The following is a 23804-nucleotide window of genomic DNA, read 5'->3' as shown; positions in this document are numbered from 1 at the left end:
TTTTTGATAAAGAGCTTCCATGGATTGTAATAAACAAGGATTTTATTTTTAGTGTAGCTGCCCACAATTCTTCGTTTGGGTACAAAAAAAAAACCTCTAGAGACTGTCTGTAGCCGATCGGGTTTCATATATATGTCTCATGAGTTTTTGAAGGGTTTCCTAAACTATATTTATGTTTGAATTTTTATGCAACAAAACTAGCAACATACTTTAAAGGGTCCCGATAAATTTTTTCTTTCACCTCATGTTTTGAAAGTTTGCGAAAGTCTGCGTTTTATTTTGAAAAATTTTGTCTTCTTCAGAATGAGATTCTTTCGAACCCTCAGTTTTGTTTTTACCAAATTAGACAGAATTTTTTGTGTCCAGCAAATATCTTCTACCACCGAAATATTGCTTTAGAATTGAAGACTTTTTATTGAGCTGTTACTGATGCAGTATTCTCTCGTTTCAATAGTGTTGCGACATTCTGTAAAGATCGCCGCCGAATGTTTTTCTAAAATGTACCACCTTAATCTATATTTAAAATCTAATGGCAAAGGATGATCATTTGTGCCACCCATTCCTTAAATATAAGAAAAAAAATTCTCTAGCACATTTTTATTCAACCTCGAAGTTAAAATATAGTCAACATTGTATTTTGCTTGTAGGTAAAAAAGAAACTCTTTCAGAGATCTATTAGTAACCAAATATCCCTTTTTGAAATAGAACGAGTCCTTTATGTTTACAAACCCTCATTGGATTGACCATTTTTGACATTTCAACCAGTAGACGTGACTGCTTATCTAAATCTGACTATATGCATTTCGTGTTGGAGAATTGGCAACGAAGTTACATCGAGAATTTAAAAGATCAAACCAATCATTAAATAGCTAAACAAATACAGCAGCTCTATGCTTGATGAAAGAAAAGCTTTTTGTACCATTTAAGAGATTTTCTGGCACATTCAACAAAGCTTATTTGCATATCTGCTTTATCGATAGCCTCCATTTTGTTATTTTATTCTACTACACATAAAGTCGGTTCTACACATGAAGATCTGTTTGTGAGCCGGTGTAGACGACAAAATTTAAAACATAGCTTGTTTTGGCATCGCAGAATTCAAATAGTTTTATACCAAATCGGTTACGTTTAGCAGGGATATATTGTTTTAAAGTCAGCTGAGCCTCGAATGAGACCAACCTTTTGTCAATTGCCAAATTTTGAAATAGAGAGAAGATTTCTTTAATTTTTTTTAACACTATCTAGCTCACAACAGATTTTACGGAGATAATCATCTTTATCCAAATTGGTGTTATCTGCAGAATGAAGGGCATCTAGTGTCAGTAAAAATTTATCCCGACAACAAACTTCTGCATTTGTCTGTTCGGTGATCAGAGTTATAATATTTTCATCAAAAATATAGTGAAAAAATCTACCTCAGCACTGGTATGACGTAGAGATAAATTAGGATTTATACCTGAGTTTTGCGGTGAAAATCCATTACATTTGGCGCAAAATTATCATCCAAAAACCCATGAGTCTGTTAAATCAATTTTTTGGAAATGTTTTCCTATTGAAGAGGATTTTGGATTTTTGCTGGGTGCTGCAATCTCATCAACAACTGATGTAAAAACTATATCATCTTCTGATTCACTTGAATAATTCACTAGATATTTAGATTTATCTTCGGTTGAGAAACGGTTTTCATTATCCGACGAATAATATTCACTTTCACTAACTTCAAGGCATTTTCTTCGTTCATCCTTCGTCAAACTGCGTTTTTTATTCATGATAATACAACTAACAAATGCTGACAAACAAAAAACAATCCCATTACTTCGATAAAACCCGATATATATATATATACCTATATATAAACAAACTGCCGACAAACAAAAAACGATTCAACCACTTCAATAGAAAGAATGTAAACTACTGAGTGAGTGAGTGATTGCTAAGTGTAAAGTTTTCCGGCGCCGCGCGCCGTATATAAGCAACGCGCAACCAAGACTTGGTCCGTTAGCAAAAGGGATATTCAGCTGTCTCATCACATATTACAGAGAAAAAAAAAATTAACCCATACCGACAGAGAGTTCTGCACAAGTACATTTAGTTATGTGTTGATAATGATATTTATTGATTATATTTTGCTTTTTTGTTGTTTTAAAAAAATCCTATAAAATTTAAGTAGAATTTCGATATTTATAATATTTATTGTGTATTGTGTGGATACTAAATCCAATTCCAGTACAAATCCATTTGAAAATTTTCCGAGGTTTTAAAATAATGATACAATTTCCTAATATTAAAGAAAAAATGTTTATCTAAAAACCCTCTCATATTTTTATTACGAGCTAATTTTTATCAAAAAATTTATTTTTTCTTTATATATAGCTTATTACCTGAAGATACGCAATGTGGAACTTATAACCAAAGGGCGCAGAAAACGGCAAAACAAAAATCCAGTTAATTAAAACCACCGTACGAATCCAGGTTATTATTTTCAATAAAAATAAATATTCACCAATGTAATAAGCTTCGTTGGGTAGGAATATTGTCTCATATAAAAATTAATGGGATAATATAGAAAAGGAAAACACGAAAACGAAAATTGGTACCTTCTTATATTTGTAAGAGAAACAGTGAAACTGATATTTAAGATTTCGTTAATTACAAAGGGTAAAACATAGCACTACTAATTTTGCCGTGTATACCTACTGCTAATTCAGTTAAAAGTTAATAAGGATACGCTAATAAACATATGTTTCTTAAAATTCTCAAAATCTTATGAAATATAAGAAATTGGTTGCTAATTACAGAAACGACTGATATTAATAATTTAGATATTGTGTTATATGGGATTAAATCACAATTGATTGCTAGGAAAATTTGTTTTGAAAATTGTTTTACAGGTTAATTTAACAATGTCTTAATTTATGTATATGTATTTTTTTAAAACGATTTACGGATTGGAAATCGGAACGTGAAAACCAATGTAACGCGTAATTCTCCTTTCAATAAATTGTGGTTTAATAGCATATAAAACAATATTTACCTTAAAAATACCACAAGAAAACAGTTTTAGAACCTCTTTATATTAATAATAGGGTAAGCAGTACAGTCATTGGCACTCTTATAGTGTATTGATGAAAAACATAAAATCGAAATGAACGAACCCAATTTAAGAAAAGTGTTACCAAAAGAATTTGTGGGGGAAAATATAAATTGAAAAATACTACAAACATAACAATATTGAAGGCTAGCCCTGGTGTGTTGAATAAAGCTAGAGCCAAGTTAATCCATAAAATGTGTGCAACTGAAAAATCTAATCAAATAGAGAACATTAAAGATAACACTAATGCGCCAGAGAATATAAATATAATCTTCAATTTCCAAGTAAAAAGTGCGATAGAAAGTGCCAAGAGAAATTTGTTTATTATCCAGAATATAAATGCTTAAACTACGGTATGAAAATTGTGTTTACAAACATAATCTGTTTAATGTATTAACAGATGATATTTTTAAATGCAACACCTGTAATGAAAGATAATGTACACCTGTAATAATGATGATGGATGAAAGACGTAAATTCAAGAATAAAAATGAAGAAAAATACCAGCAGATCCACAAAATCATAAGAACGAAAATTCGAGAAGCCAAAAAAAAATGGTTTTCCAACGAATGCAGGGAAATAGAACAATACGAACGAAAATACGACAGTTAAAATATGCACAAAAAATTAAAATCAATGAGGAAATTCAATAAGTCACCCAACAGCATAAAAGATGGCGATGGAAATCTTATCTCGGAGCCATCAACGGTCTTAGAAACATGGAAATCATACATAGAAAAATTATTTGCATCTGACAGGACTGATGATCACCTATATGGAGAAGGAGAAACAGGACCTTCAATCCTTAAATCGGAGATAGAAGATGCCATTGCAGCACTAAAAAACAATAAGTCAGCAGGTCCGGACAATGTACCCTGCGAAATATTAAAGATCCTATGTAAATCAGACAAACAGTTCTGTGATAATCTAGTTGAACTTTTTAACAACATATATAATAGCGGTAAAATCCCGGAGAACTGGCTGCAGTCAACATTTATTAGAATCCCGAAGAAACCAAATGCCCAGATCTGTGATGACTACCGGCTTATAAGCTTGATTAATTATGTCACTAAAGCGTTCACTAAGATCATTCATAGAAGAATATATGATAAATGTGAGTCAAATATTGATAGATCGTAGTTTGGCTTTCGGAAAGCACTTGGAACTAGAGAAGCAATTTTCGCTCTCCAGGTGCTTATACAGCGGTGTAAAGAAGTTGATAAGGACGTGTATTTGTGCTTTGTGGATTTTAGAAAAGTATTTGACAATGTCAATCATGAACAATTGATAGATATTCTGCGAAAGACAGGTATTGACGACAAGGACATTCGAATTGTGGCAAACCTATACTGGGGTCAAACAGCAAGAGAAAAAATTGGCAACGAACTCACTAAAAGTGTGCAGATCAAAAGAGGTGTCCGTCAGGGTTGTATATTATCCCCACTCCTATTCAATATTTATTCCGAAGAAATATTTAATAAATGTATGGAAAATGCAAATGGGGGCATAAAAATAAACGGCGAGTTAACGAACAATATAAGATATGCCGACGACACGGTGATCCTTGCCAGTACCATAGACGAATTACAGCAGGTAATGGAAAGAGTTTATTCAGTTAGTAAGGAATACGGCCTGAGCCTCAACTTCAAGAAGACAAAGTGGATGCTGATAAGCAGGAAGCAACAGCCTGCTCGACAGTTACGGATAAGTAACATACTAATTGACTATGTAGAATCTTATGTGTTCCTTGGCACCAACGTAAATGCAAAATGGGAACAGGCCACAGAAATTAAGGCGAGAATAGAACGAGCTAGAGCAGCATTTAGCAATATGAAAAAGCTCCTCATAAGCAGGGATTTGTCTCTTCCCCTAAAACTACGTCTAGTTAAATGCTACATTTTTCCGATCTTACTGTATGGTGTGGAGGCCTGGACGCTGACGGAGACGCTCACGAGAAAACTAGAAGCATTTGAAATGTGGGTGTACCGACGCATTCTTCGTATATCCTGGACCGAACATGTCACCAACACAGAGGTAATCCAAAGAATCGGAAAGGAGAAAGAAATCGTGAATACAATTAGACAAAGAAAGCTTGAATATCTAGGCCACATATTGAGACACGATAAGTACCGTCTACTGCAATTGATTGTCCAGGGAAAAATAGACAGTAAGCGAGTGCCAGGCAGGAGGAGACACTCGTGGCTCCAAAATCTGAGGAAGTGGTTCGGGCTCACATCGGTCGAACTATTCAGAAGCGCCGCAAATAAGATCAGTTATCTCAATCATAATTGCCATGTTAATAGCCAACGTTCGCAACGGACAGGGCACTTGAAGAAGAAGAAGAACACCTGTAAAACAAAAAAGAATTAAATAGTTGTTAATTGTTCAGTATACGCTTATTATTTACTTTGCCGTCGATAAACTTAAACCATTACTTAGCTTGCATTTCATGTTTATTTTTGTCTATTAAAATTAGCTGTGCCAATCACTATGTATCAAAATGTGCCAATCTCAATCGCTATAATTTAGGTTATTTTTTGGATTTTATTTTTTTTATTAATATAACAAAAGTTAACACAAAGGTAAAACCAAAATATGATTTTTTATTAATTTGAGAAACTGAAATTTTTTCTTTGAAATATTTCAATTAAAATTATAGCTGTGGTGTAGTAATAATTAACGAGGTATTGCTTAAAGTGCCAATAACTGTATCGCTTACCCTACTATATATTCTTTCTAAAAATGGGAGTAATAATTCTTCTTAAAGTGCCCTTTCCTCAATGAAGCTTGACTTCTACAATTGCAAACTCTTTTCTGTCTTTAGCTCTTCTTATTCTTTCTTCATTTTCTTCAGTGCCTTATCCGGTCCGGATGTTGGCGATCATCAAGGCTATCATGGTTTTGTTGACTGCTCTGCGAAACAGCTCCGCTGAGGTCATCCCAAACCATTGTCTGAGATTTTTCAACCACGAGATACGACGGCGTCCCGGTCCTCTTCTGCCAAATACTTTACCCTGCATAACAAGTTGAAGAATTCGATATTTTTCTTCGTTCCGTATCACGTGGCCGAGGTACTCAAGCTTGCGTTGTTTAATTAAATTAAGCACTTCTTTTTCTTTTGTCATGCGCTGTAGGACCTCAACGTTGGTGACATGGTCCACATAAGATATTTTTAGTATCCTTCTCTATATCCACATCTCGAAGGCTTCGATTCGTTTTTCAGTGGCTTGTGTCAGTGTCCAGGCTTCAACTCCATACAGTAACACTGGAAGAACGTAGCACCTCACTATTCGCATTCTTATTAGCTGTTCAAAATTTAATCCTTTAAGTTTTAGCCGAGTTATCAACGAGGAATGCACTTTATTATAGTTAAAATTAAAATGACAAATATTTTTTGTTAAGCATGAATTAATAGAAAAGTAATGATTTCTTGAAGTCATCTGGACCTTTTTATATTTTGACCTCCATCGTTCCCTGCCAACACTCCTGATAATAGAAAAAAGATTAGTAAAAAAATGTTTGTAATTTCAGATGTATTTTTTTACTGTCCACTAATTCGTTTCCAATTACTCTACTCTGTCCTTTAACCCAGAGTAAAGTAACTGCTTTTTTTTTGTGAATTATAGTTTATGTAATAATTTTTTGAAATCAAGGGTAATGGAGTTATAAAAATTATCTAATAGATGGCTACGAATAGCTTGTAATACTGAGAATCTGATGCTATTACGATCTTCTCACAATAATTACTGACACACCAAGTTAGTGTTTTCTTTATGGCAGCAGCCTCGACTGTAAAAATAAAACAACAATTAGGAATTCGATATTTCAACAGAATTGCTGTTTAACCCAGAATAATAGTAGGAGACTTTAATACACATAGTACAACATGGGGATGTCTATCTATAGATAAAAGAGGTGATACTATAGAAAGATTTTTAAGCTTAACTAACTTTGTCTTGCTTAACTCAGGGGAAAAAACTCGCTTTAACTCAATTACTGGTAAACATTCCGCTATCGATCTCTCTATATGCGAAAGCTCGCTAGCTCCAAATTTAAACTGGGAAGTACTACATCATACTTATGATAGCGATCACTGGCCTATATTAATAACAAACTACGCATTACGATGGAGCGTGCTATGTTGGGCGTTTCACTACGAGACAAGATCCCAAATCACCAGCTACGACAAAGAACAGGAGTGGCTGATGCAGTAGAGAGAGTAGTAGCAACACTAAAATGGAACTGGGCAGGACACGTGGCTTGAATGACAGATAATAGATGGACAAAGCGGATACTGGAATGGAGACCAAGAGATGATGCCTACCGAAGCAGAGGTCGTCCACCAACACGTTGGACTGACGATCTAAAACGTTGTCATAGGAATTGGATGCAAGAGGCACAAGATCGAAATAGATGAAAAATTATGAGGGAGATCTATGTCCAGCAGTGGAAAAGCGAAGATTGAATGATGACGCATTAGACAAAAATACTAAAATATCCTTTTCAGAAAAAAGGAAAATCAATAATGCAGATTGGGAAAGTTATCAAAATTTTATCAAAAACTCTATACTCCACTTAGAACCACTGGAAACTGATATTGATTTCATCGTTGAAAAATTCCCTACAATGATTATAAAAGCTGCAGAAGAAACTATAGGTAAAACAAGCAGGCCAAAACGTAGACGGTCCAATGGTGGAATGCTGAATGTCAAGATGCACTGAAACTTAGTAAACATGCCTTCAACGTATTAAAAAAACACCACATAGACGAGATCTTAGTTAATTTTAAAAAACATAGAGCTAAGGCGAGATATATAATCAAAAAGAATAAGCGTGAGTCATATAAACAATACGTATCCACAATTATCGATGATACTCCCGCATCTGAAGTGTGGAACAAGATCCGCAGAATTAAAGGTATTCCATATACTTACAAGATAAACTCTCTTAATATGAACAGAAATTAAATAACTGATGAAGCACAAATAACAAATTCCTTAGCAGTTTCGTTTCAAACATACAGCAATATGTATGTGTGACTTTATATTTATTGATCATAAAAGAAACTCAGAACAAGAAATAATCATTACCAATAACAATCATCCACTGAACTCATCACTAAGTATAAATGAACTAAATGAAGCACTTCAAGACGTTAAAAATTCTAGCCCAGGACCTGACGAAATATTCTATGCATTCCTTATAAATCTTCCAGCAAATGCTAAACAATACCTTCTGGATATCTATAATCTGTTATTCTATACGAAACAATTCCCAAAATCTTTGAAAGCAGCAATTGTAATTCCTATTTTAAAACCTAATAAAATAAAGACGGATCCAAATTCGTATAGACCTATATCTTTAACATCCACCTTGTGCAAACTAATAAAAAAATACTTAACAAACGTCTGCAATACTTCCTGGAATCCAATATATTAATATGCAAACAACAAAGCGGATGTACGAAAAACAGATGTACAACGGACAACTTGATTAAACTAGAATCGGTTATACACGAAGCATTTGCAAGCAATCGTCAAGTAGTGGCCGTCTTCTTTGGTATAGTAAAAGCCTACGATACTGTGTGGAAGTATGATGTCCTAAAAAGCTTAAAACAATGGGGTGTGGACGGAAATCTTCTAGCTTTTTTTCAAAAATTTTGTTCATGATAGAAATTTTTAGAGTTAGTCAGAGTTTTAGAGTTAGAGTTAGTATCGTCCTCGAAGTTACCATCAGAGAAGCTGGAATCAACAGGTCAGGACTTATATATCAAAGAAAATACCAATGCTTAGCATTCGCTGACGACATTGTACTGATAGCCAGAAGTAAGCAAGAATTAAAATAAATAATAAAAAGATTAGAAATGAAAGCGAGAAAGAAAGGGATGTACATAAATGAAGAAAAGACCAAATATATAGAATGGACAGAAAGAGATTACCTACAAGAACAATATCTGACAGTAATAACAGATGAAAAAAACATATAAATTCGAAGAGGTAGAAATATTCTAGTATTTAATAGCGACATTCACGAGATGACCAAATATGAAGGAAGAAATCCAAGCGAGAATTATGGCCGGTAACCGTTGTATTTTTGCACTAAACAATTTATTAAGAAGCAAAAACATTTCTAGAAGGGCTAAGATAAGAATATATAAGACAGTAATAAGACCTATTGTACTATATGCCAGTGAAACATGGACAATGAACAAATCCGAGCAAGTCTTGCTGCAATTCTGGGAAAGAAAAGTCCTCAGGAAAATATTTGGAGGTAAATTATGGAATGGTATATGGATACCAAATATGGAATTAGAGGAGATGTATTTAGAGCCGAATATCGTAGGGATCATAAAGTCACAAAGACTGAGATGGTTGGGACACATCCAAAGGATGGAAAACACGAGACTGCCAAAAAGAATGCTAATGGGAGGAATAGGAGGGAAAAGGAAGAAAGGCAGACCGAAAACCAGGTGGAAGAAGGATGTTGAAAAAGACATAGAAAAACTTAAAATACCAAACTGGAAAAATAAAGTAACAAACAGAAAAGAATGGAAAATAATAGTAACCCAAGCCATGGGCCTTCTAGACCTGGAGAGCTAAATTATATATATATATATATATATATAGAAGAGCTTTACAGTAAGAATAAAAGGGTAGAATTTGTTTGGATTTCATCTCATGTAGGCATAAAAGGTAATGAAAAAGCTGATCGGGAAGCTAAAGAAGCCTGCTATACGAATATACCAGATAAAGAGCTCCTAGAAATTCCTCATTCCGACATTCAAAACACCATCAAAGAATTTTCAATGAGAATATGGCTCGAAAGATGGAAAAAACTTGACGACAACAAACTACAACACATCAACCCAAATTTGTCACCAAAATGGATAATGCCACAAAAACGATGAGATCAAGTCATACAACACCGCTTGAGAATAGGACATACCAGGTTAACCCACCAGTACCTAATGAAGAAAGAACAACAAAAACTGTGCTATGTTTGTGATATTCCTCTGACAATCGAACACATTATTGTTAGTTGCCCACTCTATTACCTGGAACGACTTCAAAGTGATTTACCAAGTGATCTGAAAAGTGCCCTGAACTTATAGTAAATGTGATAAAGTGATTAAGTTTCTAAAACTAACTAAATTGTACAATCTAATATAAAAATAGACTAAAGTTTTTAATTGTAAGTAGTTGTTATCAGCAAACATCTGATTTTATGTACAACTTTTCCCCTCCAATAACATTTCATGGTTGACGCGGTTGACTTAATAAAAAAAATTGCTGTTTAAACCAAAAATACAAAACCATTACTTTCATGAGTTTTTGATCCATCTGTATAAATTATTTTTAAATCTTCTAACTTGCTTAGTATGGATTTAAATAACAGATTAGTTAAAATTTGCAAATCTGAATATGAGGGCAATATAATGGTTGGTTTGTCTATTAAAACTTCAAGGTCTTGTCCGTGAAAAGGAAATTTTGGTAGTAGTAATACTTATATAAGAATAAAATGATATCAATAAGAGTTTTGAAAGAAAAGGATAATTTTGTATTTTCTAGTAAGAATTTGTTAAATTTTCTTTCAAAAGCGTAGATTCGGTAAGTGGGTCCAAAATGACATTGCCGTTGATTCCGATTTTCATAAGCAAATTTTGTTTAGCGATAAAGCTAACTTTTGTTTGAATGATAACTGCCCTATTTGGAGTTAAGATAATCCTCAAGTGTATATTGAGAAACTATTACATCCAGAAAACTTGACTGTTTGGTATGTTTTATGGTCTGGTGGAATCATTGGACCGTACTTCTTTAAAAACGATTCTGGCCAGAACGTTACAGTCAATGGTGACCAAGTGGTGACGTTACAGCCAAGATTACTTTGTTTTTCATTTCACAATTGAACAACCATGATATGAAGGAGCTGTCGTTTTAATAAGACGGCGCAACATGTCATACAGCTCGTGCCACAATTGATTTTTTTAAGGAAATAGTTTCCGCATAGTTTCACGTTTCCAACCCGTAATTGGCCTCCAAGATCGTGCGATTTAACACTGCTAGACTATTTTATGTGAAGGTATGTGAAGTTGCTAGTCTACGCCAATAACCATAAAACAAATGACTACTTGGAGGAGAACATTCGCCGCGTTATTGCCGATATACGGCGACAAAATATGGGAAAAAGTGATCGAAAATTGGACCTCTGGATTAGACTACGTCAGAGCCGGCCATGACAGTCATATGCCAGAAATCATATTTAACTTATAATGTCAAAAAATTATCTTTCGAACTAAGTAAATTTCATGTAAATTTATTAAAATCATCTTTGTTTTATTCCATTTCAAAGTTTTCTATACCTCTAAGATAAACTTTCTTTCTTTCTTTCTCCCCTTCCTTTTATCCTATCAGGGTGTCGGATTTGGGCTAGCTATTTTAATTTCCATTTACCCACCTCTTTCATTCTTTTCTGTTTCCTGTCATTCTTTTCAATTCCTCGAGTGATTTTTGTTTAAGTTTTCGCGCCTCTACTACTTGCTGTATCCATTTTTTTCTTGGTCTGCCTCTTTTTCTTTTTTCGATGTTTTTTGCTTCATAAAATTTTCTTGTTATTCTATTGGATTGCATCCTCATCAGATGCCCATACCAGTTCATTTGTCTCATTGCTATCATTATCGGTTCCTGGTTGGCCATTCTCCTAATAGTCTCGTTGCCTAATCTATCCCATTTTGTCTTTCCAACTATTCTTCTTAGATGTTTCATCTCCATTGCGTTTATCCTGCTCTTATGTTTTTCCAGAATTGTCCAGTTTTCACTTGCATAGAGTACAGTCGGTATCACTATTGTGTTATATATTTTTATTCTTGTTTCTCGTGCAAGTTGTCTTTTTCCCATTATTGGGGCTAACGCATTATATAACTTGTTTGATTTCTTTGCTCTATTTGTTATTTCCCAGTCTCTTTTTCCGTCATTGGTTATTATTATTCCCAGGTATTAGTAAGTTGTTATTATTTCCAATTCTGAGTTTTTACATTTTATCTATATTTGATTATCTTCCTTATCTCCTTTGCCGCTGATTATCATTATCTTACTTTTTTCCTCGTTTATCTCCATTTTAAGTTCTTCTATTTGTTCTAACCATATATCCATTAGTTTTTGCATTTTATTCTCAGAATCTGCTATTAGTACTATGTCGTCTGCATACATTAAGGACTCTATTGTTACCGGTTGTAATCTGCGGTAATCTGTTATTGTCTGTAGTTGATTAGTTCTGACTCTAGTGTTTCTTATCAATTCGTTCATTACTATTACGAATAGCAAAGGGCTGAGACTATCTCCTTGTTTCATACCTCTCTTCCAATTAAATGCTTCCGAACTTTCCCCTTGTACCCTTCCTTTTACCTCTTTGTAAGTACTTTCTATAATTTTTATCAAAGAATTAGGTACGTTTATTTTCTTCAAGCATTTCCCTATAATATGTCTTTCTATCGTGTGCTCTTAGGTCTATGAATGCTAATACTAGTTTTTCCCCCGTATCTATGCTTCTTTCTATTAGGTTTCTCATGATATATATGTTGTCATTTGTCTGTCTTCCCAGTCTAAATGAAGTTTGTTCTTCTCCCAATATTATTTCTACTTCTTGTCTCAGTCTCTTACATGTTTACTTAGTTTACATATTTTCTTTTTTTGTATATTGGCACGATGATATTGTTATACCAGTCTTTAGGGACTGTTTGTTTTTCCCACGCCACTTTATATATTTTCCATAGCCAGTTTATTCCTTCTTCTGCCTTGCCTATTTTTATATTTGATAATCCTTCTATTACTTCTTCTCTACTTATTTGCTCTGGCTCTGTGTTTTCTTTGCCTTCATTGATTATATTGTCTTTCTTTATCACTTCGGTATTAAATTTTTTCTCATAATATTCTTTCCATATCCTAGCTACTTGTTCTGGGCTTATTTGTATTTGATTTGAAGTATCTCTTACTGCGTTTATTTCCTTTCGTTTTCCTTGCCTTATATGTCGTCCAAAAGCTTTTATTATTTGTTATATATTCTTCCTGAAGTTCTTCTCCAAATTTTTTCCATGTTTTTGTTTTTGCTTGTGTGACTGTCGTTTTTACCAATCATCTCTGCCTATAGTATTTTTCTTTATCTTTTTCTAGTCCCGTTTCGATGTATTTTTTCCATGCTATTTTCTTCTTTTTTATTTCTGTCTTCACTTCTTTATTAATACTTCACTGTATGTATTCCATCTTTCTTTCATTGTCCGTGTTTCTTTTTGGCACTCTATTTGTCTCAGTCTATTATTTCTTTCCTCCGTGTAAAATTCTCGCACACTTTCTATCTTTAGTTTGTTTACATTTACTTTCTTATACTCTTTTCTTTCCACTTCCTCCATTTTTTCATCCTCCAGTTTTGCAGTGACTATCCTGTGTTGTATAGACAGTTGCGGTTTCTTTTTCGTTAAGATGTTTTTTATATTTTGTTCTAGGTGTCTCGTATAGACTATATAGTCGACTAAGTTTTTCGCATTTCTCTCTTCAGCCACAAATGTATATTTGTCGTTAATGGTTTATTACTGTTTCTTCCCCATATTGTCCAATGCTTCCTAATCCCCTGTTAATGTCCTTTCCTACTCTTGAATTCCAATCGCCTAAGATTATTATTATTTTTTCTTGTCTCTCTTAATTTGTCTAATGCTTTTTGGAGTTCGTTGTAGAATTCTATCATTATCTCTTCTCCATTACCTTCTGTTGGTCCGTATATTTGTATTATTCCTAAAACACACTTTAAAATATCACTTGCGATATCCTACGTTTAATCCTACGGCAGTCGCCGACACATTTTATTAGTTTGTAATTTTTATTTAGGTCAGAAGGAAAACAGAATAACATTTAAAATTGTATTTAAATTAAAGTGGTTAGATCCAACAGTTTCATATTTCAAAACAATATAAAAGCTTTCAAACAAACTGCTAGTTTACACAATAATACCTTTTAACTAAAGAAATTTTAAAACAATTATCAGTTCATCTTTGCTATATTATATTCTCTCGTCTAAAAGAAGAAAACTTTATAATAGAATTCACTGTATAATGCGAACTTCTTTTGAAACTCGGTCTGCGTATCAAATATTTCGCTACGAATAACTGCAAATAATTTTGAATTTGAAATCAGTGAAGATAGAGAAATTTGAAATTAATTTCTACATCTGAAATTCTGATTTATTTAAATTGATACGAGCACAAAGTGGGAGAGAAAGAGAGTTTTCGGTGTAGATTGTGTAAGTTTGTTGATTCAATTTTAAAACCTGGATGGACACCTAGCGAATAATGTTGGAGGATTTTCTGTCCTTTTCTTTCACACTTCGCCACATACTGTTTAATCTTTATAACTTAGTATTAGATTTAACCGAAGTATATTAATTTGCTAACTCGACTAAAAATTATATTACCGCACCAAGAGTCTCGTTTGCCCGTACATCAGCAAGATTAAGATATTGAGTTTTACAGGATCGGAAGTAAAAAAACTGTAAATACGGGGTGATAATTTGTAAAATTTTCACCGTTAATTTAGTAACTAGTATTAAAAATCAAAAATACAAATCAATCAATAGGGTTGTGTTATAGAGGTACCTTTTATTGGAACGACCACATTGAGCGTCATAGACAAGAGATGGGAGAACTGCATTGGTCTGCAGGCTAAACTAAGTGGGGGTAGCCAGATATGGCGAAAATTTCACCCAGTGATTGCCAGCATAAGCTGTCCCCCACTTCGGGCGGATGCGTTAGTAAGTGTTTAGGGCACTCTTTTGTTCTGAGACTGAGAAATCGGTCTCGAAGGCGGATCGACCCTTCAGCATGGTCAACGGCATAAGGATTCAGAAGGCAACGGGGAACTACTGCATTAAAGACTCATAGAGTACCACTAGTAACAATCATCATGGCAGATATGCAAAGGAGAAGTACTAATCATGGACATCGGATAACAAGATCCGGCAGGGGAAAAGAAATAGATAAATACAAGGCTTCCTTGGTCGTAAACCTGCGAAACCCTTCTTATAAGAAAAAGACAACCATAAAAATTGTTATATGGAATGTAAAATTAGATAACGCCGTGTTGGAAATAGATCGTTTGGGTATTGACATATTAGGCATGAGTGATACACAATGGCCAGGAAATGGCAAATGTCCCACAAATAATCATGAAATGTTTTGAAATCGTAGGCTTCCACGGCCAGAGTCAGAATTATAGTGTATTCGTCTTCCGGGTTTGGACCGTGTCATTTGTGAGTGACCCAAAAGTGGGTTCATCTCGACGTTTCGCTACAATTGTACAAGTAGTACTACTAGTCTCCCATCTGGAATCTTAGTCTAGAGCCGCCGTCCGGTCCCGCTACCACGATGCAGCCACATGATTGGCCAGCGCGCGCTTCTTGACGTTCGCGCCACGGAGAGTGCCGATACGTCCCGACACGACAGGTCACCGCGACTATAAATAGAGCGGTAGCGGAGTAATCGTCGGATTCACTCCCCGCCTCTCGACGCGTTAGTGTTCTGAGCTGTTGGACGTGAATCCCTGTCCTGGCATTTGGTTTTCACCTCTGGTTGCGTTAAGTAGTTGAGTTACTGTGACCAAATGCCCATCTTGGTAGTTAGTATTCGCCTCTGGTTGCGTTGAGTAACTGAGTTACCGTTGCTAACTACCCATCTTCCTGTCTTTTGCTTTCTTTTTCTTTTTTGTTCTCCTGAAGAAGCTACATACAATTGTAGCGAAACGTCGAGATGAACCCACTTTTGGGTCACTCACAAATGACACGGTCCAAACCCGGAAGACGAATAAACTATAATGAAATGTTTTATTATGCCGGCAGTGACAGTGTATAAGTGATATCACAACCCATCGATACGGAGTTGGAGTCATCATCTCAAAAAAACCGAAAGATGCTGTAGTAAACTTTACTCCAGTCTCAGAGCGTGTGATGTTAATACAACCGAAAGATAAGAGGAACATAATAAACATCAAACAAGTTTACGCTCCTATAGCAGACAAAGACGAAGAGAAGATAGAATAATTCTATAATACTTTAAACGAGGTGATGAGAACAACAAAGAGACAATACATTAACATAGTAATGGGCGATCTGAACGCTAAGGTAGATCAGGGTAAAGTTAAAGAAAATGTCGGTGAATATGACTTAGGTAACAGAAATGAAAGGGGTGACCGTTTAGTTCAGTTTTGTATAAGTGAAGATTTAATAATAACTAATACATTCTTTAAATTACCCCCAAGGCGACTGTATACATGGACGTCACCTCAACACACTCAAGAAAAAGTAATCCAGAAACCAAATAGATTATATAATGGTGACAAAAAGATACCATAATGTCGTAAAATCTACTAAAATTTATTATGGAACTGATATCGGTTCGGATCAGTAGTATCTGTGATAGAAGCTAGACCAAAGAAAATAAGACAATCATCCCAGCGTAAAACTTAAGCCAGCAAAAAATTGAACACCTACGACAAACAGTGCAAGAAGAAATAAACACCGGAAAGATTATTATAGATTTAACAGAGAAAATTAATAGATGGAGTGAATACAGAAGAGAATTGTTTGAGGACAACAAAAATAACATTTTTCAGGTAAATGGTGAAACGGGACCTGAAATCCTAAAATGTGAAGTAGAAGTGGCACTTAGAAATTACAAAACTGGAAAGGCAAATGGACCTAATGAGGTTCCTACTGAATTTCTAAAGCTCTTGAATGATGACTCAATAGGTATAATATTGCACTTATTTAACACAATATATAAAACTGGTATTACACCTCAAGAGTGGATGTTGTCTCCATTCGTTATACTGCCAAAGAAATCCAATGCAAAAGAATGTTCAGAACATCGAACAATATATTTAATGAGCCATCTATTAAAGATATTTCTAAAAAAAAAGAGGTTAGTCTTTGTATGTGGGTATATTTTATTTTATAGAAACCCTTAAAAGGGCAACATTACAAGCACGAACGTTTTCGGAACAACTGTTCCATCATCAGGTTAAAATACCTAAAATAAGTATAAACCATTTAATTACAGCAAACGTGGTTTAAAATTTTGACTAAGGTTAAAAACAATAAAATGGTTATACTTACAGGTTACCATGCCTGAGCCACCAAAATATTTGGGTAAAAACCCTTTAAAATGAAAAATGTTACCAAAGATTGTACATGATGTTGATAATATTATATGATGTTTAATATTTTAATTAGATTTTACTTCAGGTAACATACACCCATGCTTAAGTGAGTTCCAGTGTCCGGAGAGTAAACCTCTTTAAACGGACTACGGCTGGTAACTGATTGATGAAATACCCATGAACGGTGTCAAAAACAAAATGTCAATGAACCATGAAACAGTGTTAGTTAAACATTATATTACTACAGCCAAAAGATTAAAAAACTTTGATGATGTTAAAATGATAACAGCAATCCAGGTGTTGGGATTTAAAAATTTTTCTATAATTATTTAATATTGGATATAAAAGATGTAAATTACTGGTGTTGTTGAAGGTCATGTTTAAGAGGATGACGTATGCATTAGGCAGCTTATGTTACTCTTTATCGTATGGAGTGTGGTCTAAAAGGTGTAATTTGTGAAGAATTAGCTGAAATATATGGAAATGTCCTTTTATGTTGCTTACATCTAGGACAAGGAAAAATAAATAGTATATATTTGTAGCTAATGTAAGACTTCGTATGTAGATGAAATTGTGTAATACTGCTAGTATCGTAAAAATTTTTAATATAAGTGAGTCCAATAGATTGAGAAAAAGGGATTGAAAATCTTCCGGCTAAAGGAATTAAAGTTATAATATATGTGATTAAATTTAAAGATTTTTTGGAAAGACTGAGATCCTCAGAGACCCGGCAGGAATAAAAGTAAATGGAATGACTAAAAAATAAAGGAGAGTGGGTTAAAGGGAAATGAATGAGTTAATCAACAAAATTAGAGATGATAGAGGTCCTTCATGCTTAAAGCATCTAGCACCCTGAACAAAATATATTATGGGTATATTAAATTCGATACATAAAAGCCTGAAATTTTATTTGTGAGTATGGTGTACTAAGTTGTTGACTAAGAGAGGGGGGAGCAATGGTTGATTAAAGGTTTAGGTAAAGTGGGAGAAAGTGAATTATGATGAATTGCTGGATTGTGTTTAAATGTTTACTGAGTTTAGAACTAAAGGGTGGATGGTAAATATATGAAAAGACAGAGAACTAGCAAAAGAAAAAAGAATGGACAGGAATATGATGAAAACGTGAAGATTGTAAAATAATGAAATAGTGAGGTATAAAAGATATGATATGATATGATACACAGCAATAAAAAATTGGACGATATGAAAAAATATTATTATCTTAAAGGTTCATTAGAAGGTTCCGCGGCACAAGTCATTAAAGAAATTAAATTCGGGGCTTCTTATTACAACAGTGCTTGGAACTCACTATGCGAAAGATACGATAGGGCTAAAATGTTAATTCATAAGCACGTAAAAGCACTTTTTAATATAGAAACAATAAGCAAAGAAACTTCACACAAAATACGAGCATTGGTTGATGAAGTTTCTAATCATTTGCAGGCATTAGAGAATTTAAATAAATGTACTGACAATTGGGATCTACTCTTGATTCATATGATTACATCTAAATTTGACAACAATATTTTACGTGATTGGGAAAAACATACTAAAGAGATGCAAGACGAAACGTGGAGCGATTTAAAGCGATTTCTAAGGGATCGTGCAGACTATTTAGAAAAAATAGAGGGTAAGATTGAAAAGCAGCCTTCAATACAAGAGAAATCGGGTAAATTCGATGCCAAACAACGGTCTAAAGGGTATGCTCGAAGTTTTACTTCTACAAGCGAGTTTAACGGTACTAGCAAAGGCTGTGTTTTCTGCAAGGGCGATCATTCAATTTATTCCTGTGAGCAATTTCTTAGGCTTTCTATTTTTGAGAGGCGCAATTTTGTCAATAAAGCCAAATTATGTCTAAACTGCTTAAGAACAGGCCATATTCGTTCTAAATGCAAACTAGGGCCTTGCCGAAAATGTAAGCAATGGCACAATACTCTTATTCATAAGGAAATCTCTAGTAATAAACATGAAAACAATGAAACTATAGCAAACAATAACACTTCTCTAACTACCATAACTGCATTGCCCTCTGTGCAGCAAACAATTTTATCAACTGCCTGTGTAAAAATAGCAGATTCGAGGGGTAAATATCACACTGCGCGTGCGCTTCTAGATTCAGGTTCTCAGAAATCATTCATAACCGAGCGCTTCTTCAATCTCTTAGGTTTTCAGGGTCAAGCTACCAATCTTTCTATCACTGGCATCAGCAATCAGACTTCTTGTTCTTCCAGAAAGTGCAATATATGTATAGAATCACAATATCACTATTTTAAGGCTGATGTTACATTTTTTATTCTAAAGGAAATAACTAGCAATCTACCTGCAACATTTGTCGATAATGAAACCTTGAATATCCCAAGCAATATTATCCTAGCAGATTCTAAGTTTCTCGAATCTAGACCTATTGACATTTTAATTGGGGCAGATCTATTTTGGCAACTATTATGTCCCAACCAAATCAAAATCAACCAGTACGTTTTCCAAGAGACTCATCTAGGATGGGTTGCATCGGGTCAGGTCGGCCTCTCTAGTTTAAACAATATCAGATGCCACCTCAGCACTAGCATTAATTTGGATTTGCAAATGCAATTAGAAAAATTTTGGGAATTGGAGGAATGCCAATCTACCAAGATTCTCTCCACTGAAGAGCAATTTTGTGAAGAGCACTTCAAGGAAAATACACGTCGTAACGAGAACGGTCGATTTATTGTGCGTCTTTCATTAAAGCAGTCACTAGAATCACTAGGTGAATCCAAGGTTCAAGCAGAACAGAGATTCTACAGCCTTGAAAGAAAACTAAAAGGAAATCTATCATTTCGTGAATTGTACGTTCAGTTCATGCAAGAATACCAAGAGCTTAATCACATGACTGCGATAGAAGAAAACGATTATCCTCATCCTGTATACTATATGCCACATCATGGAGTGCTTCGTGAACAAAGTTTGACTACCAAACTACGAGTAGTATTTGACTGTTCAGCACCGACCACGTCAGGGTTGTCTTTGAACCATATTCAATGCGTCGGGCCTACCTTACAGGATGATCTATTTTCAATACTAATTAGATTTCGTCAGCACCGATATGTCGTAACAGCGGACATCGAGAAAATGTATCGCATGATTACTGTTGACGATGAGTGCAAAAACTTACAAAGAATATTATGGAGGGACGATCCTTCCGAACCAATAAAAACATTTGTTCTAAACACCGTTACATACGGACAAGCATGTGCGTCTTACTTAGCAATAAGATGTCTCATCCAACTCGCCACAGACAATGAAAAAACTTTTCCCGAGATAGCGGAAATTATTCTGCGCGATTTCTACGTTGACGATATGCTTACTGGAGCAGACACTATTGAAGAAACCCAACATATTTGTCAAACCGTCTCAAACATTTTAAAGGCAGGTTGTTTTAATCTACGAAAATGGTATTCTAATGACAATAAAGTATTAGATGGCTTGCAGCATTCAAACGATGCATGTATTTTGAAGTTTGATCCAGAAGAAAAGGCAAAACCGCTTGGACTAACATGGTCATGTAATGCGGATTTACTACATTTTGAGGTGGAAACACTACCCATCAATAAAATTCCTACGAAGCGATCTGTTCTTTCTTCAATATCCAAGATTTTTGATCCATTAGGACTTTTAGGTCCATGCACAGTGTTAGCCAAAACTATAATGCAAAAACTTTGGCTCGAGAAGATTTCTTGGGATGCACCCATTCCAAACGATTTAGCAGAACGTTGGATTAAATTCCAATCTGAATTAGCCCAGCTTAGTCAAGTCAATCTTCCTAGGCATGCCATATGCAAGAATTACAAATACATTGAAATTCATGGATTTGCCGATAGCTCTAGTATTGCATATGGGGCGTGCATTTATTTGCGTAGTCTAGATCATGACAATCAGGTCCACATTCATTTACTTTGCTCCAAGTCAAAGGTAGCTCCAATAAAAACAATTAGTATCCCTAGGTTAGAGCTTTGCGGAGCACTTTTGTTAGCACGTTTATTCAATAAAGTGAAGCAATCTTTGAGAATAACAATAAACGAAACCATTTTATGGTCGGATTCTACTATAGTACTATCCTGGATTCGCACCAGTCCAAATTTACCGAACACATTCGTCAGTAATCGAGTATCCGAAATTCAATCTCTCACTTCCAATTGCAAATGGCGACACGTATCATCACGTGACAATCCATGTGACATCTTGTCCAGAGGTCTATTTCCCAGCCATATTTTGAATCACGAGATATGGTGGTCAGGTCCTCCATGGCTTCAGTTAAATGAATCCTCTTGGCCCACCTCAAAGTTCGACTATATTTTAGACCTACCAGAATTAAAGCAACAGAATTTCACTCATTTGGCCACTGCCTCAAAGTTATTTCCATTTGAGCGCTTTTTACGTCTTAGTCATTTAAAAAGAGTGGTTGCTGTGTGTTTTCGTTTCAAATCAAATTCTCTGCGCTCAGATAAGGAGAAAAGATCTCTTAATAAATTTCCTATTTCCATTGACGAATTAGATCAAGCTTTTCATTCATTAATTCGAATGTCACAAAAGGAATCTTTCTCAAATGAAATTGAACTCTTAACCAATAACAAATCAATAATTAAGGGCAAACTAGCTAGTCTAAACCCATTTTTGGACGATAAAGGACTTCTGCGGGTAGGCGGTCGTCTGATCAATTCTTCCTATGAATTTAATAAAATTCATCCTATTGTTTTAGACTCAAAGCACAAGTTTTGTCAGCTTCTTTTTCAATTTGAGCACTATAGATTAATGCATCTTGGTCCTCAGGGTTTGTTAGCCACTATCCGAGAACAATTCTGGCCCATCGGGGGCAGAAGACTCGCTAGGTCAACAGTTAAATCGTGCCTCACTTGTTTTCGATTTAATCCAAAGACCATACAACCTATAATGGGTAACTTACCTAAGGAGCGCCTCAATTTGTCTAGTCCTTTTAGCTATACCGGAGTAGATTATGCTGGACCTTTCAATATCAAAACGCACAAGGGGCGTGGTGGTTCTATAATTAAAGGTTACATCAGCTTGTTTATCTGCTTCACTACAAAGGCGGTGCATATGGAACTTGTTTCAAATCTTTCAGCAAACGAATTTTTACTTGCTCTTCGTAGATTTGTTGCACGGAGGGGCAAGCCTATAAAGATATTTTCCGACAACGGAACTAATTTTGTTGGGGCATTTAAAGAGTTAGGTACTTTTCTTTCTAATAACGAACTAACCTTGCAGAAAGCATATACTCAAGAAGCTATTTCATGGCATTTCAACCCACCGTATTCACCACATATGGGCGGAATCTGGGAAGCGGGTGTTAAGAGTTGTAAGCACCATTTAAAGAGAGTTCTTCAAAACACTCATTTTACATTTGAGGAATTCAATACTATGTTAAATCAAATTGAGGCTATATTAAATTCCCGTCCGCTCTGTCCGCTATCATCCGATCCCTCCGACTATACTCCATTAACTCCTGCTCATTTTTTAATTGGTCGACCATTGGTTGCATGTCCAGACCGCAACATTACTGAAGAAAGGGTAAACCGTCTTACCAGATATCAGCACATCCAGTTATTGTGTCAGCATTTTTGGCGACGTTGGAGTCTCGAATACATAGCCGAACTTCAATACAGAACCAAATGGAAAACCAACCATGGCAGCCTATCTGAGGGTTCTCTTGTTTTACTCAAGTCGGACAATACTCTACCTACTCAATGGCGTTTAGGTCGCATCGTTCATATTTTCAAAGGCTCTGATAACGTCGCAAGAGTAGCATCAATCAAGACCCAAGATGGAATCGTTAAGCGGAGCTTTACGAAAATTTGTCCATTACCAATTGAAAGCTAAGGCCCTTTGCTTTCAAGGCCGGGGGCATGTTTGCGCCGCAAACAATTATCTTAGACTTTTTGTACAACCGGCAACAGTGTGCGTGTCTTCAACCAGGAGTGCGTGCACCGAGCAGACGACAGAGAGAGATCGAGACGAGACATCAACCAGCAAAGCCGTTGGCAGTTTCGGTAAAGACAATAAATTCGTGCAAGAAACAGTTTTTATTTTACAAAAGACGATCATGTTTTTGTTTAAACAGAATTAAAGCCAGTGTTTTACAGTCCACCGTAGTTTTAATTTTGCTTAGTTACAATACAATAAACAGTTATATAATGTTATGTTTTCTTAGATACTACTGTAAGTATTCAAAGAATCTATATTTTTTCTTTTATTTTCGTTTATTCTATGTTCTGGTCCAAAATTGTTTATTGTTGATTCCTGAAAGATGATGTAAGGCACTTTTTTCTATTGGTCAAATTTAATCATACTAGTCAAGTTTGATTTAATTTCGAGGGGGAAAGGATGGCGTTTGCGGCGAGGCCACAATTATTCTCTTCCTGGCCACAAAACGAATCCCATGTGTTTTTCCGAAGACGTCTATCAGGTGAGTCGTTATAATTTTTTTATAAGCTATGTTCTACCGGTTTTTTTGTGAATAGGGCACT

The 23804-nt window shown here is 35.0% G+C and overlaps 1 protein-coding gene across 1 annotated transcript; it reads left to right on the top strand.

Moving 5' to 3' along the window:
• The first annotated feature begins 18459 nt into the window (after nucleotides 1-18459).
• Nucleotides 18460-23157, top strand: LOC140442145 (uncharacterized). Its single transcript, XM_072533223.1, has one exon. It carries the CDS (start codon nucleotides 18460-18462, stop codon nucleotides 23155-23157), a length of 4698 nt encoding a protein of 1565 aa, XP_072389324.1.
• The last annotated feature ends 647 nt before the right edge of the window (nucleotides 23158-23804 follow it).

Source organism: Diabrotica undecimpunctata, chromosome 5 (genome assembly GCF_040954645.1).
Source record: "Diabrotica undecimpunctata isolate CICGRU chromosome 5, icDiaUnde3, whole genome shotgun sequence".
Taxonomy (NCBI): domain Eukaryota; kingdom Metazoa; phylum Arthropoda; class Insecta; order Coleoptera; family Chrysomelidae; genus Diabrotica; species Diabrotica undecimpunctata.
This window is presented reverse-complemented; position numbering and strand designations above follow the sequence as displayed.